General features: G+C 52.0%; 1 protein-coding gene across 8 annotated transcripts in view; it reads left to right on the top strand.

The window, feature by feature from the left end:
- Ttc7a (tetratricopeptide repeat domain 7A) overlaps window positions 1-15,839 on the top strand; it is a 113,857-nt gene that overhangs the window by 31,267 nt on the left and 66,751 nt on the right. For 7 of the 8 annotated variants that reach the window (XM_078029250.1, XM_078029248.1, XM_005324494.5 and 4 more), the window contains 3 exons: window positions 12,375-12,453; window positions 13,255-13,412; window positions 13,926-13,989. In XM_078029250.1, the coding sequence (XP_077885376.1) occupies window positions 12,375-12,453; window positions 13,255-13,412; window positions 13,926-13,989 (301 nt within the window). Of the gene's footprint in view, window positions 1-6,634; window positions 6,728-12,374; window positions 12,454-13,254; window positions 13,413-13,925; window positions 13,990-15,839 lie in introns of those variants that run through there. The other variant, XM_078029254.1, reaches the window with a different exon arrangement.

Below are 15,839 nucleotides of genomic sequence, written 5' to 3'. Positions count from 1 at the left end.
TGGCTGGAGTCGGGTGCCAGGCTGGGAGTGGTGGTATGTGGTGTGTGGGGGGTGGCAGTGGCGAGGGAGGGAGAAGCTCCAGAATTAGGAGGGTGCTTTGTAGGCAGGCATATCTCTGAGGCCACCCTGCCTGCTGCAAGTTCTCTCTCCAGGCAGGCCAGGGGCTCCTGTCTGTCCCTGCTGCAGGGATTTGCATCCTCCACAGTCACTGCTGGAGGGTGTCACTATCAAGAGGGGGAGACATGCTGAACGTGCCTGTCTCCCTGGGAGGATAAACTTGTCATAGGCCTGAGCTCTCATCATTCAGCCCTCATTCGCAGGGAGGCAGGGTGACCAGGAGGTAGGGTGACCCAGGACATCTGCAATGTCCTTTTCACTGACTGCTTGGAGGTCTTAGAAACCTGGTGGTCATTTTGTTAAATTTCACTTGATCCATTCTTATTGAACCTGCTTTTGAGTTGATGATTCTTATACATGGTTATCTGTGTAGTTGGAAAAAAGAAACTTACTATTTTCTCCTACTCTGTATTCCCAACAGACCCCTCTGTGGCCTGTGGGTTCCCCCTTGCCCACAACCTGTTCTCCAGCACCAGCTAGGAGGGTCCCTACAATTCAGTTTAGTTCCTACACCAACCAGCATTAGCTCAGGTCCCACAGGCTGTCCCACCAGACCGCCCCCCTACTTCCGATGCCAGTTGCCAGGAGCAGGTTACAACCCATGACTTCTGTTTGACTTGGCTACAAATTAGAGGTTTCCACAACTCCTTCTCAGACTCCCTAATTTGCTAGACCAGTTTACAGAACGAGGAAAACAGTTCCCTTCTGAGGTCACTGGGTTCTTACAGATGGTCACAGCTCAGGAACAGCCAGGTGGAAGGCACACATAGCATGGAGGAAGGGGCGCGGAGCTTCCTAGCCACCTTCCCCAAGTTCAGCAAGAAGCCGGAAGCTCTCCAGACCCCATGCTGTGCAGTTTTTATGGAGGCTCCATTAGGTAGGCTTGGTTGATTGAACCATTGGCCAGCAGTGACCAGCTCAGCCTTCAGCCCCTCTGGCTCTCTCCTCTGGATAATCATTATAACCACTTTGATGTTTATCTTTCATATTTCTTCTTGTCTAGTTTTTATTTTTTCAAAAAAAAAAAAAAACCAACAATAAAAAATAGGACATGTTGCTTGTAGCCTGCCCTCTCCTCTGGGGCGTGCTGTGGTCCTCTGGTGACCCTGCCTACTCCATTTCCGCTGGCAGCAGGAGGGCCTGAGCTCACTCCTGAAAGCCATCAGAGGGCTGGCTAGGCCCAGACACACAATAGAAGGTCAAGTTTGAGCTGGGCCCTGGTGTGGTGAGCCACAGGAATCAGGGAGGGGCAGAGGAGTGGGTAAGGACGAGGCATCTGGGTGGGCTGGGATCTGCAGGAGGGGAGGGCCCCTAGCTAAAGAAGCTTGGGAAGCAGGGGGTTGATGCCTGACTCTTTAGAACAGTAACCTGGGAGTGAGGGAAGGTAGCACATCTCTGGGAGGAGCAGGGGCTAGGCATTCGCTAGACTTTGACCTCCTTTGGGGGTGTTTCTAGATGGGCAGGTGCTCCGAGCACAGCAGTCTGACCAGAACCAGGGGTGAGCATTTCCATCCAGTGGGCACCCTGTCCCACCCAGCAGCCTACCCATCAGAGCTGCATCCCTTTAGAGCTGTTGGGGCACACAGAGTTTAAGCCTTCAGCTCCCTGGAAGAGAAGGAAGTGGAGTGTCTTGCCCAGAATTTGGAGCAAACTGTGGTGAGGCCACTCTGGGAGGCAGAGGAGGCTGCAGTGCTGTGGGTAGGCAGGTGGCCTTGGTGGGCCTGTGCCCTATTCATCTCTCTGTTTCTCTAACAGCCCTTATTAGAGGAGGGCTGGAAGGTATGGGGCATGGCACCAGCTGGGATCTTCCAGATGGGAGGCCAGGCATGGTGGCACACCCCTGTAATGCCAGGGGCTCGGGAGGCTGAGGCAGGAGGATTGTGAGTTCAAAGCCAGCCTCAGCAACTTAGGGAGGCCCTCAGCAAGTTAGGGAGACCCTATCTCAAAAAATAAAAAGGGCTGAGGATGTGGTTCAGTGGTTAAGCACTCCTGGGTCCAATCCCTGGTATAATAATAATAATAATAATGTGAGAGGGTCCAACCCTGAAGCAGGCTGCCTTTGCACTTCCCTCCTACCTGGCCAATGAAGAAAGGGAGAAGTGCAGCTCTGGAGCCACCTCTGAGGGTGAATCCCAGTTCTGCTGCTGGAGCCCAAGTCACTGTGGGCAAGTCCCTTGAACTCTGAACCCAGTACCCTCAACTGTGAAGTGGGGCAAGGCCTACTTGGATTGAATCACATGTGAACACCCCCCAGAGCACCTGATATGTCATAACTGCTGAGAACATCAGAACCAGTGGTACTGTCATTTGTTTTTATTATTCTCATGCAGTCCATGACTGGGCAGGCTACAGGCCCGGACACGAACTTTATACCTTTTGCTTTTTAAAAAAAAGTTTTCAAGTGTGATGCTGGCGAGCATTGGTGTCCTTGTTTAGGACCAACCAATGGATTCAGGGGCCCAGGTAGCCAAGGTGGATGAGATTGGCCACAGCCCTGGCTCCTCAGACCACCTACAGCTATGGAAGGACATGGGGCCCAAGGAGCCCTGCCCACATCCAACAAAGCAGGTGATCTTTGTTTAGTTACTGAGCCCCCGTTTCAGACACAGTGGCCCAGCAAAAACAGGATTCCTATTTTTACTGCCCAGGCAGCTCTAGCTGGAACTCTTCATTGCCCTCATCTTGATGTGCCCAGGCGGGAACCCCTCTGTCTGCCAGTTGTGAGCTCCCAGGGATGAATCTGGGGAACACAGATGTGGCCCTCAGCTCCCGCTCTGCAGAGGTTTGGAGGAAGAACCAGGCTGGACCCTGTGAGGCTGTCAGTGCCCTTGGAAACCCACTGTGACCTGTACAAGCTGAACTTGAGCAGTAAGCGTGGCTGCCCTTGTTTTTGTAAATAAACCTTTATTAGAACACAGTCACGCCCATTTACTCACAGATTGTCTTATGGTAGAGTTGAGTGGTTGCAATTGGGATCTTATGGCAAAAGCTATAATATTTGGTCTCTTTATTTTCCCTTTATGGAAAACAATTTGCTGACCCCTGCACTATAGAGCTTAGAAGTCCTCCCTCCCCAGAAAGCACTAGGGGGTGACCATGTATATGGGAACCTTGTGGAGGAGTGTTCGTGGGGAGGGGACCGTTCTAATCTCAATGCTCTGTCCATGCATCTGCTGACTATTTCATATAATAATTCATGCTAAATGAAGTATTATTAAATACTAAATACAAGACACTTGTGAAGTGTTTGCTTGTGTTAGTTCTCCCTGTGAGGTAGGTGGAAAACTGAGGCATAGAGAACAAATGTGAACTGGCCTGGGTGGAGCCAGGATTATGCATGCAGGGCCTGGTTGGCTTTTGGAGGTGGTGCTAAACACTGGGCAGCATTGCCCACAGCAGAAGTCCTCTTACAAGATCTTGCTCTACCCTCGAGGTGCACCCAGCTTAGGCCAGCTTCCTCAAATGTGCTTGTGCTTGGTAGGTGCTTGGCAGGTGCTCCAAGCTTCTGGTGTGAAAAATTGGATGGTTGCCCCTTTACAGCTAGAGGAAGAGAGGGCAGGGCCTTGGAGTTGGAGGCTACTCTGTGACCCTGAGCAAATTCCTCCTCTACAACACTAGCCCAATCCTGTACCAGTCCTGCATGGTGGGGGTTCTGCATGGTGCGGGATGGGTCCAGTGAGAGGAAAGGGATGGAAGTCAGCCTGGGAAGGTACTTCTGTTAACCACCCCCTCTGCTGAAGGTGTTCCCCCCCTCCACCTGTTCCATGGTCTGCAGGTGTAGTGAGGTTAAGGTGAACATCAAGGTCAGCCAGGAGGGAAGGAAGGAGTGGCATGGTGGGTTATCAGGTACCTGCTGGGCGCCAGGCTGAACCAGTGCCCGGTGCACAGTGCTCTGTGAAGAAGGTCGTGTGGTCCTGCTTCACTCACAAGGGGACAGAGAAGTTTGAAGAGTCACTGGCCCAAGCTCACCCACCCTGGCTCCAGCTGTAGGTCTGGACAGCCTTGAAATCCCTTCCAACGTTTTGGGTTTGGAAGGGAAGTTTGGCCAGCCTGAGGGGTGTGTGGGGAGAGACAGGGCCTATGAATGGATCTTTGGGACACAGGCTCCATTCTCTCTTTGCCTCTGCGACCCTGAGTCACCTGAGGCTCCTCTGCCTGCCCTCCCTCCTAGACACCGCCTGTTTCCTCTTGATTCATTCTGTGCACACACACACACACACACACACACACACACACACACACACACACACTTGAGGTGCCAGCCGTGGGCAGGGGCATTAACCAATGCCCCTATAAAAGCCTAAGTAATTTCAGTTGCTTTTCTGTTCCTATGACTCTGCCCCGCCCCTTCATCCTTTTTCTTCCTCAAGCACACATTTCAGGCTTGAAAGCCAAGAAACCGGCTCCACCCCACCCACCACAACCGCAGCACATACAGAGGAATGGAAATTAATCATCATTTCTTTCCAAGTAAACAGCCCAAACATTTAAAGTCTCTGAATGTGAGTGGCAGTCCCCAGGACACGTGGCAGTAATTCAGCCCTTCTGTCTGTTTCCTGTGGTCCCATCCAGCCCACAGGTGGGCCCAGAATGTGACGGATATATAAAACAGGGGTTGCAAGGCCCTGTGCTGCCTGGCTAGGCTGTAAATAGTTTCTCTGAACCCTTTCCTCATAATAGTAGCTAATGTTTGTGGAGTACTTTCTGCAGTGCTTTTCTTGGTAGTTCTATGAGGCAGGATCTGATACAGTCCCTATTTGACTGAGGAAAGGAGAAATGGAGTAATTTACTCAAAATCGCAGAGCCAGGGAGCCAGGCACTGGATCTGGGTCTGTCCAGCCCTGTGACCCAAGGCCTTGCTCACTACGTAGACCTGGCCCAGCCTACTACCTGCTCCCAGTAGGGCTACATCAGTGAGCTCTTGTAATGGCATGTTATTGTCCTGGGGTGAAAGTTATATCTTCCCAGTGGAATCACCAGTTCTGGTATTTTTCTTCCACATTTGTTGTTACTAGGAAGTTAAGAAATAATATAAAGTCTCCTTAGACCGGAGCTTCTCAGCCTCAGCACTGTTGGTATTTCCAGCCTGATAACTCTTCATGCAGGGCTGTCCTAGCCACTGTAGGTTCTGTCAACATCTCTGACCCTCATCCATCAGATGCAGAGCACCCTGACCTCCAAGCGTGATAACCAAAAGTGTCTCCAGACACTGACAAATGTCCTGGCATCAGAGGGACTGCACTGTCTCAGCTTCTAGAAGCAGACATTGAGGGGTAGGCTGAGTCCCAGATACCTGACCTCTCCAGGGCAGCCCTGGCAAGACTTTTAAAGGCTGCGGTGTCACTTCCTGCTGGTTTAATTGCACCCCTGCCCATCTGGGCTCTTGGGGTATTTGAGAAGGTGAAAGAAAGCCCTCCCGCAGTGGGAGCTTACAGCCCGTGGGAGATGAGGACTGAAGGGAGAAAGGCCAGAGGACAGCCGAGCAGTTCCCTCCCCAGTAGCCCCAAGTGCCCGCCTTGTGCCCAGCCCCATCCTTACTTGTGGTGGAACAGGATAGGTCCCAGGGGGGCCTACAGCAAAGAAGTTCAGACAGGGGAAGAAAAGAAGGCAGGGAGGGGGAGGTGTACCTGGGACTGGGTGGGCCCCAGAGGTGGCTTGGATTCACCTGGGGAGCCAGACAAGGTGGAGATGGGGCTAAGGTGCTGCTAAGGGAAGGGAGATGGTGGAGCCTCAGCTCATTCCCCAGGTGTCTGGTGGGCCCACGGTGGGGCCTGCAGGCCACCAGCAGTGTCTGCCCCAGCATCCAGCCATGGCCCTCCTGTGGAGGATTTGACAGAATTTCAAGAGCATGGTCTTGTCCCTCGTGCAGAGTGGGTGACATGTGCCTGAGCCACACAGCTTCCCTTGTAGTCTGAGCTCCCCTCACGCTGGCTAAGTCAGGGGCTGCTGCCCCGTGGCTCAGTCAGTGTGACTGAGGGCTATTAACTTCTTCCAGGGGCCTTGCGCTATCGATCCAGCAGTTAATTTCCGCAGATGACTCCTACCCACTACTCTGTGGGTGATGACAGGGTTCCTAACTGAGTTAAATCTCAAAGGGCTGACCTGAAGGGACAGTCAGGAATTGGGAGGCCCTCATGCAAAGGGTGGGGGTTGGGACACCTGGAGGGTTCACTTTCCCTTGCTGCCACTAGAGGGCAGCCATGGACTCCGGTTGGAACCTCACTCCAGGCAGTTCTGTGGGCAGGACTGACAGGAGGGAGTACCCTTCTGTTGTGTGGCGAGGCAGGGGGACACCGGGGTAATGGCAGCTGGACCCATCTTGGTTCACCTGCATGAAACAGCTCCAGGGGTAGGGCAGCAGGGGGCTGGGAGGGGAAGGAGGGATGTGCCATAGTGAAATGCCAGGGAGGTAGTTTATCCTGTCAGTGACTCTGACCTCACTAGGACTGAATGCCTGGGCATCTGCCAAGAACAGGGCCGTGAGCTGAGTCTGCTCCTTCACCCATCCTAGGCAAAGGGCCCTTTCTCCATTTTTTCCCCTCCCTCCTGCCTACACCCATTCTCTGCAGGGTTGTGGTGCGCGTGGGCCGTGTCGTGTGCCTTAAACCAGGTAGGCAGTATGTTTTATGCTTGTTCTTTAAAAAAAAAAAAAAAAAAAAACTTTTTTTTTTTTTTTTTTTTTAATTAGTAAAGCAACATGTGCTCACTGTACCCAAACCAAACAACAGAGAAGGGAGTGAATGTGTTTTCTAAGGCAGCTTCCTGGGACTAGCAGTTGAACATTCTTCCTTTCCCTGGTGTGTGTGTGTGTGTGTGTGTGTGTGTGTGTGTGTGTGTCTGTGTATGCACGCGTGCATGAGCTTGTACCTTCTGCCCTTGGCAATGAGTGGGAAAGTGGGGAAGCATGTTTGGAAACCCAGCCTGCTGTTTGGTGGACCCCCGTGAGAGTGTGTTCAATAAACAGTAATTTGTCTTATTCTCAGCAGCCACCAGTGCATGCAGGGCCAGGGGAGGGCAGGAGATGGACTGTTCTCAGGGGAGTTAAGGACAAGAATCACCCAACAGTGAAACCTGTGCTGAGTCCCTGTGTTCTGTACCGTGCTGAGGGTCGTAGGGAGACCTCCAGGGCCCATCCCAACCTCTCTTAATGCACACTCTTTACTTATGGTTTGCAGCCACCTGACCCTAACTGCTGCCCATCCCCCACCTCACTGGGAAGGAAGAGCCCATTGCCTGGGCCTCCTCAGTCCTGGGCATCCTCCATCCTGGGCTCATCCTGAGCACATCCTTATTCTAGGGCTAGAGCTAAAGAATTTTAATTTTTGAAAAAAGTGATTTAGATCTCTGGCAGAAGTGTACAACTTGCTAACCATTGAACTTCACCTAACCTTGTCTCGAAGTTCAACCTTCCAGCTTTTGGGATCTGCCAACTGGCTATGCTCACTCTTCTGGGTCTTTGACCAGAAACCTCTTACACATGATCCAGTCCTGAAATGCTGACTTCTGGTAGGGGCATCTGGTTGGGGTCATGTACACCAGCATCTGTTTAGATTCCTTTCAGTGATTAATTCCATGTCATTTCTCCTCTGTTTCAAATCAAAGCAATCCCCTTCAGCAAAACTTCATCAGGCACTCACTGTGTGCAAAACCCTTTGCTGAGCTCCAGGTAAATCAGGAGCATGGCCAACTTAACAAGACTGTGGGCTGCTGGCATGCAAGGCCACACACAAGATATTCATCCACTCGTTCACTCTTAATTTATTCCACAAGTATTTACTGACTGCCTCTTGCCAACGGGGCTGATGAACAGGTACTGGGTATGCAGTGGGCACTTTTTAAAGTAGAGTAAGTTAAGTCCCAGGAGTTCTGGAGTTCAATGGCCAGGAAGGGAGAGTGGAAAGGTTCCAGGTAGAAACACGTTTCAGGTGGAAACACGTTTCAGGGGTTTCCAGGTTGAAAAGAAGGAAAATCTGAGCCCTTGGTGGCTGCTGTAAGCCCATCACTGCCATTGCCAAAGGTGGTGACCTGTGAAGGAGGCACTGTCCTCGATTCACTTTCCCCACTGGGATAGGGGATTTGTTTATTCAGCCATAATTTCTTGGAGGCCTTCTTTATACCAAAACCTTTTGCACTTGTGCTGGAATAATGGGGCCTGCTGGCCTCTCTCACTTCAAAAGAAACCACAAAGACTAAACAAGGGGAAGGGCTTTGGAAAATGCACACCACCACCTGCTGCTGGCCACAGGACTGGAGGAGTGGGCCACCCCCTTGCAGTCCCACCTGGAAGTCTCCCTGAACTGTTGTCCTTGATCCATCACCGCATATACCTATCTCTTTCTCTCTCTCTCTCTCTCTCTCTCTCTCTCTCTCTCTCTCTCTCTGCTCTGAGCAGTCAGGCTTTACTTTAGTTGGAATAAACGGCTTCCTGGCTTCTCCCCACGCAGCCTGTTTCTGGGCCAGGATTTGTTTGAGGCCCTGTTTGGATATTGTTAAAAGTGGGCAGCTTGGCTCAGAAAGGTCAGCGGGAGAGACAAGAACAAAGAGATCTTTCAAGCTGCCCTCTCACGAGGCAGCCAGAAATGCTCGGAAAAGCCCTGGCTCCACCTGGCACAGGCAGCTTTAGGCCTGGGCTGGGATTGCTCAGGCTGGTGGCCATCTGGGGTGCTTGAGAAGCCCCTTCTGGTTTCTTGTTTCTCAGAGGGGTAAGCTGAGGCAGGGCACATTCCCAGTGTTGCAGAACAGGGCCGTGTGAGCTGGGATCTCGCATCTCCCCCATGCAGCCCTGGCCATCGGAACCTCTGTGTGTGTGTGTGTGTGTGTGTGTGTGTTTTCTCTTTAAGGCTATTCAACAAAAACTGGGATTTGCTCAAAACATGCCCCAGGGTGATGGTTTGCTTTGCTGTAGAATTCTCGGGAGCTTATTTAGATGCCAAAATCCCTTGTAAGTTTAAAAATAATGAGACACAACTTTTGGGAAACAGGATCTTGTGCATTTTGAAAGGGAGTCAGCATCCCCTCCCTCAGCCCCCAGGTGGTGCCAATCTGCTGGTACAGGGGAGAGGCTGGTGTAAGGACTAAGGCTGAGATCTCCTGGTAGTGGCCGAGAGAAGCTGGTCCTTGCAGTAGAGCGGGAAGAAGAGGCTGTATCACCCTTGGCTCCAGTCTCCGGTAGCAGCCTGGGCCAGGCTGCCAAGGAGGAGGCTGGCAGGTAGCCCACAGAGTGGAAAATCACCCGAGGGCCAGGGAACTGCCGGCGTCTTCTGGACCACAGGGCCCTGGGCAGCTTCAGGGACAGTCCGCCTCAGCCCGTGGCTATTTGACCCAGTTGCCTGGCGTTGCTATCCTGTGGACTGGGTTCCCATGACCAGCCGTTTTCCCTCTTGGCTGGGAGCTTCTGCAGTCTGTCTTTATTCTTTCCCCTTGTGGTGGCTAGTGCCACCCTGTCCCTACAGCTGACTAGGCCTGGCCTGTGGCCTACTGTCCATCTCTGGCTTCTGGGACTGATGGCCTCCATGGGGTTGAAGGACCTCTACTGCCAACTTGTCCTCTTCGGGCTTGTGGGGGCCCCCAGGCCTGTCCCTGCTCTTGGTTCATCTACCAGGGAATCCTCTTATGGTCCCCTATGGGGCCAGGACTAGTAGGAGACAGATGGACACACAGCTGGGGGATTCCCTCAGGAACCAGGCACTTCCCCACCCACATGGCAGTCATTAGCTCCCGAGCTTCCTGGAAAAATAATAAAAGTTAAAACATCCATAATATAATCTTTAAAATACAAATTAGGAGAAAGGAAAATAATATTTAGTGAGCCCCTCCCACATGCTTGCGGGCGCTGGGGCTTTGCATTCATCATCTTCCTGACATTTTTCTATGAGGAAATGGGGAATCCTCCCACAGACAGGATCTAGGACTCAGAGAAGCCACTTCATGTCTCTAAGAGTGGAGATGTGGCATCTGGCTGCAAAGCTCAGGTTTCCCGTCAGATTGTCCCTTCTGAAAACTGGCTTCTTAGACAAGGAGAACTAGAGGACACTGGGAATCATCTAAGCCAGTGGTTCTCAAACTTGAGTGTCCCATCAGAACCCCCTGGAGACTTGATAGACCCCAAGTTGCTTTTCCAACAAGATCCTGGGACATTACTAATGTTGTTAGTCCAGGGACCACACTTTGAGAACCTCTTATGTAAACTTTCTCAGAGTGTGGGACAGGTACCGCTGATGATTTTAAGTGATAGACACTAACTTTTAAAAAACAGCTCTGTAGGGTCGGGGATGTAAGTTAGTGGTAGAGCCCTTGCTTAGAATGCATGAGGCCCTGGGTTCGATCCCCAGTAATTTCTGTACTTTAATATCTATTGGGGATTGAACCTAGGGCCTCATAAATATATAAAAACCAGTACAACAAAGTCATGATTTCAGGTATTTTTGGTTAAGGTGAAATATATATTCTGAAGTAAAAAGAAAGAAGGTATAAAGTATTACATAAATGATACGAGTGATGAACAGATAATGGGAAAATTGTGACTGCGGAGGCATGCAGACAGCAGAAGTCCTTGTTTTCTAGACAGGGAGACTGAAGCCCCCAGACGCCGACCCGCTCCCTGGGCCACACAGCTGTCTGTAGCAGCACATGGTCGTGAGCTGTTTCTAAGGTTAATGTCCCCTTTCCTGCTCACCTCTCCTGGTTCTTCAGAGCATGGGGCAGTTTGGGTAAGATCATGACCCTGCCCCTGCCCCTGCCCCTGCCCCTGCCCCTGCCCCTGCCCCAGGGCTCATCGTATCCATTCTCAGTCCTAAAAATAAGGCTGAGAATAGAGACATTTATCATGTTAGTCGTTTGCATATTTTTTTCTTGTGTGAAGCCAGAGCTTCCCTGAAGGCAAAGGGCTTGGATCTGCAAACTTACCCTTCTATAGTTCCTAGACCCCAAGCCCCTCAGGAACCTGAGAGAGTTGAGGGGCTCGCCCCAACTGTGAGCAGCTTTGGCTCTGTGATCTTCCCTGTTTGCTGGACTGGCAGCCCTTGCTTTCCCTTTGTGGTGTGATCAGGGAACCCTCTGAGCAGGTGAGCAGGGTCATGCTTCTCCCACCTGCGCACAGGCTTCGAGCAGGGGTTCTGACAGAGCTGGACCTCAGGACCTCATGGGACCCAGACGCCACCCTCAGGAGGCCACAGTGTGCCAGGGTCAGACCTGCAATGACCTCAGGGTTCTGTAGTTACTTCGGAAGAGGAATTAACAGCCAGGCGATGCAGGCTTGGGGAGCAACCTGGGAGGCCTTGGTGGGAGGAAGTGATTCTGGAACTAGTTTCTGAAGGCTCATGTAGGGAAAGGCTGTGGAAGGCTGTGGAGAAGCCATTGCCAACACTTGACGTTGAGAACTGCGGTGGGAGCTGAGGTGGGGAAGATGGGAGGGGTGCCCTGACAGTCCCAGGAGGCTGTGTTGAAGGCCTAGACTGGGGACTGCAGAGGAGGCTAGCCAGAGGAGGAGGCAGATGGCCTCTGTGTACCATCCAGATACTCCAGGGGTGCTGGGAGGCGTTTTTCAAACTGCAGGACACAACACATTGGTGGTTTGCAAGGTGGACAGGTGTGGAATGCAGCCAACAGTTTAAAAAGCAGAGTGGGGATGGGGGTAAAATAGAAGATATCACAGTCGACTGCGCATAGAGGAGATAGGTGTGGTGCCGAGGAACTTCAGTGTCAAGCGAAGAAAGCCTGTGGGAACACAAGACTGCGATGAGAGGTGTCCTTCTCACTGTGGGTCACACTGTTAAACCCTAAAAACCATGTCAGGGCAGGAGGGCTGAACAGAGGGAGTGTCCTGGCTGGCGTGGCTATCAGGCCCAAGGTGAGATGGGCTAGCCTGGGCCTGGTGATGGAGATGCAGAAGTGAAGACAGGTTGTAGCGTGGACAAGATACAGCAGGTAGAGATGCAGAATTGAGTCTGACAATCCAAAGGCACCTGGGCCAAGGTGACACCTTGTTTGTAGTACTCAGCCTTGGAATCCTTTTGGTGGTGAACCAGAACCCCGAGTTTCTGGGGGCTTCGGGAGAGAAGGAACCTCTTTCCTCTTTGCTCGTTGATGTCCAAGGCCTCCAGGGGCCTAGAGTTCCAACTCTGACCTTTCGTGCCAGTAACTGGAGGTACTCAAAGGGAACTCAAGCAGGTAGGCTCCTCCCTGGATCTATAGGCTTGATGAGAATATCCGAGGGACTGAGGCTGGTTATGACCCTGCTTCTGTCTCCCTCTCCCCAGGAACATTGTGAAGGGCATGAGGGAACTCCGGGAGGTTCTGCGGACTGTGGAGACCAAAGCAACGCAGAACTTCAAAGTGGTAACGTGGCTGCTGGCTCTGGCTGTTTTTTTCCAGGGGTCAGTTTCAGTGGGAGACAACAGAAGTGCTAGCAGGCAGCCCCTGAACCAGGGATGGCAGTGTGTCATGTGCAAGGTGCCTACCTGCCCCTGCTCATGGCAGACATTATTAATCAATCTCATCCTCTTCCCACTGAGCCCGAGAAGCACCTCCCTATCCTCTCACCAGAGCCGGGTGATAGCCCGAGCACTGAATGAGAGTTAAAATCTAGTGCCATGCCACCCCCGGTAAAACTCTCCTAGCAAGGCCATATTAGTAATTCTTAGGAATTTGTGTCCTAACAAATGTCCTTGACTTTGCTTTCTTGCCCTGACTCAGGCCTGCCTTCTTTGGCCTTAATCCCTCTAAAGTCATAACCACAGCTGCTCCACTAAAATGTTTGATCACCTGTCAGAATCACAGCCTGGCTTCTAGTAGAGAGGCTGCCTGAACCTGGGGCCTCCTATCCTTCTCCACCTCTTGTAAGGGCTTCCAGGGTGCTCAGAGCTGCACTCGGCTCCCTGGGGTCAGAAGAAGGAGAAAACGAACACCTAGTCTAGGAGAGGAGAGAAAAGATGCAGGAGAGGTACCCAAAGCCAAAGGAAGGGGTGGAGACAGCCTCAGTGCTGGAGGGACTGACCCAAGCCAGGGGACCCCTGAGGAGTGGAGGGGCAGCGCACTGCAAGTCGGGCAGATTGGCTGGACGGTGGGCGGAGGGCCATCGAGGTGAGCCAAGGGAGAGCCCATCATGTGCCCAGGTCTGAGTTCCTTCCTTTCTGCCAGATGGCGGCCAAGCACCTGGCGGGGGTCTTGCTGCACTCCCTGAGTGAGGAGTGCTACTGGAGCCCCCTGTCCCACCCTCTGCCTGAGTTCATGAGCAAGGAGGAGAATTCCTTCGTCACACAGACCCTGCGGAAACCTCACCTCTATGAAGGGGACAAGTGAGTTCCACTCCCCTGCTGGACCACACCACTCTCCCACTGTGCACAGGGTCTGTTTGCACTGGCAGCTCTTCACTCTGCCCTGCTCCCTCCCAGCCTCTCCCCTGCACAGGGCCAGGCAGGCTCTTTAGAGACATGGGTGGATGCAGGGAGAATCTAGATGGCCCAGAAGCCAAACACATGATCTGCCTTCCTGATACTCTTGCTTTTGACACGTGCCTTTCTTATTTGTGCCAATATAGATGGGGTCTGGGGCCAATAGGAAGAGCTTCTTCCTCTCCCAGCTGCTTCAGGCAGTGCAGTGCCGGGGGCTGGAAGGGCCAGGTCTCCTGTGGTCTTTCAGATCCATAACTGGGGCACGTTAAAGAGCTGCACGTGGTATCTGGTTCCTGTGAATTATGCAGGAGAGGGTCACCTTACCAGGCTGGTGCTCACTCAGGGCAGAAGGTTGCATGGTGGGCCAGACCATTGGTGAGGACTGGGCTGGAGCCAGGACTGCTGTTTATCTTTCAGCCTCTACTGCCCCAAGGATAACATCGAGGAGGCCCTCCTGTTGCTGCTCATCAGTGAGTCCATGGTAAGCCCCGGGCACCTCTTGGGGCCTCTGATCCTGGGGTGGGCCTCATGGAGCTTAGGCACAGGCCACCCATGACCTGGCCAAGCTCTGCCTCCCAGGGATGCATCTATGAGGGAGCGTCTTGGCCCTGCTCCCCCGTAAGGAATCTGAGTCTAGCTTCTTAGGCTTAGGTTTGGCCGCACAGGCTGCATTGGGAGGCCTGTCCCCAAAGGGGTAGGGACTAAGTGCACTTCCCCTCCTCTGGGTTTGCAAAAGGTGATTATTACACTCAGCAGGGCGCTGAGTGCTATGACAGACACAGGAGCGATGCAGGCGGGAGCAGGAGGAGCATGTGCCTTGGAGGCAGGAAGCCTGGGTTCAGGTTCCAGCTCTGTCCTTGTTAACTGAGGGCCAGGGGCAAATCTCTCTCTTTCTCAGCCTCTTCCCTATAAGATAGATGACAGTAACTCAGAGGTAAGTGTGGCCTTAACTCATGTGTTCATGCAACAATTCTTGATTACTTGCCTTGTGCCTAGATACCAGAGTTGTTGCAACAACCAAAAGAGAGAAAAGTCAGTGCCCCCATGGGAGCTTACGTTTTAATGATGGGGAGAGGACAGAAGTTAATAATTCCAGCATCCAGGGTATCTGTGTATGCATGCTCTGGAAAAATAAGTCAATGCTTGCAGGGCTTCACAAAGGAGAGTGCATCATAGTTGGATGATTAGGAAGGGGTGAGATGAAGGATGGACTGGACAGGTCTAAGGAGAATTGGAAGGGTGAAACAGGGATCCCAAAAGCCAAATATAGAGATGTATGTCCCCATGGCTGGCTGGAGTCAAGTCCTCCAACTGGGTCTATCAGAGCTGGTGAGGCAGGACCACCAGATTGAGGAATAGGTCTTCTAAGACAATGCATCTGAAAGCAGTGTGCAGAAATGGAAGTTAAGTCGGGCTCAGTGGCACACACCTGTAATCCCAGCAGCTTTGGAGGCTGAGATAGGAGGCTCATGAGTTCAAAGCCAGCCTCAGCAACTTAGCCAGGCCCTAAGCAACTTAGTGAGACCCTGTCTCAAATTAAAAAATAAAAAAGGGCTGGGGATGTGGCTCAGTGGGCATCCCTGGGTTCAATCCCTGGTACCAAAAAAAGAGAGGTGGAGGTTAAGAAACCAAGACCCCTTGATCTGGGTCCCCGAACAACCAGAAATTAATGTTCCTTTGGACATCCGGGAGGGGCGATGCCAGGGCTTGTTTAGGAAACTTGGATGATGAGTTGTGTCTGGTTCCACAGCTCTCCTGGCAGGTAGGTGGCAGGAGGGTTGATGGACCATGGGGCAAAGACACTCCTTCCTCTATCAGGCTGGTCCACTTTGGGTATAGAAGTCCTCATGTAGGGGCATTTTTTTGGGTATTTGATGTGGAGTGTCAGCTGGCCAGCCATCCTGTAGGGTATGCTGGAGGTGTGCTTGTGAGGTGGGTAGGTGCTGCTTAGGGGAGGGAGCCTAGCTGGTTAGCCAGATATGTGGGGATGGAGTTGCCAAGTGCCAGGTCTGATGTTCACAGGAGAGCAGTGTGTCCTTCACAGGAAACATTCAGTTTAATACCAGTATGTTCCCATTTTACAGATGAGAAAATTAAGTGCCTGGGCAGGTATATTTCTTGGTCTTGGCCACATATTAATAAGCTTGTGGTCATGATCCAAACCACATCCATCTCCCTAAATGCCTTATAAAAGTGCAGGTCCTGAGTGAGCTCCTGGATTTCAGTCTTGATTCTATCTCTTGCTACCTGCTCTGATCCTTGTTTTTTTTTTTTTTTTTTTTCATCTATAAAAGGTCCAGAGAGGTAATTTTGAAGATTGAATGCATCGAG

The sequence above is a fragment of the Ictidomys tridecemlineatus genome, chromosome 12, assembly GCF_052094955.1.
Source record: "Ictidomys tridecemlineatus isolate mIctTri1 chromosome 12, mIctTri1.hap1, whole genome shotgun sequence".
Classification (NCBI taxonomy): Eukaryota; Metazoa; Chordata; class Mammalia; order Rodentia; family Sciuridae; genus Ictidomys; species Ictidomys tridecemlineatus.
The sequence above is the reverse complement of the archived record's forward strand: the minus strand, read 5'-3'. Positions and strand labels throughout refer to the sequence as shown.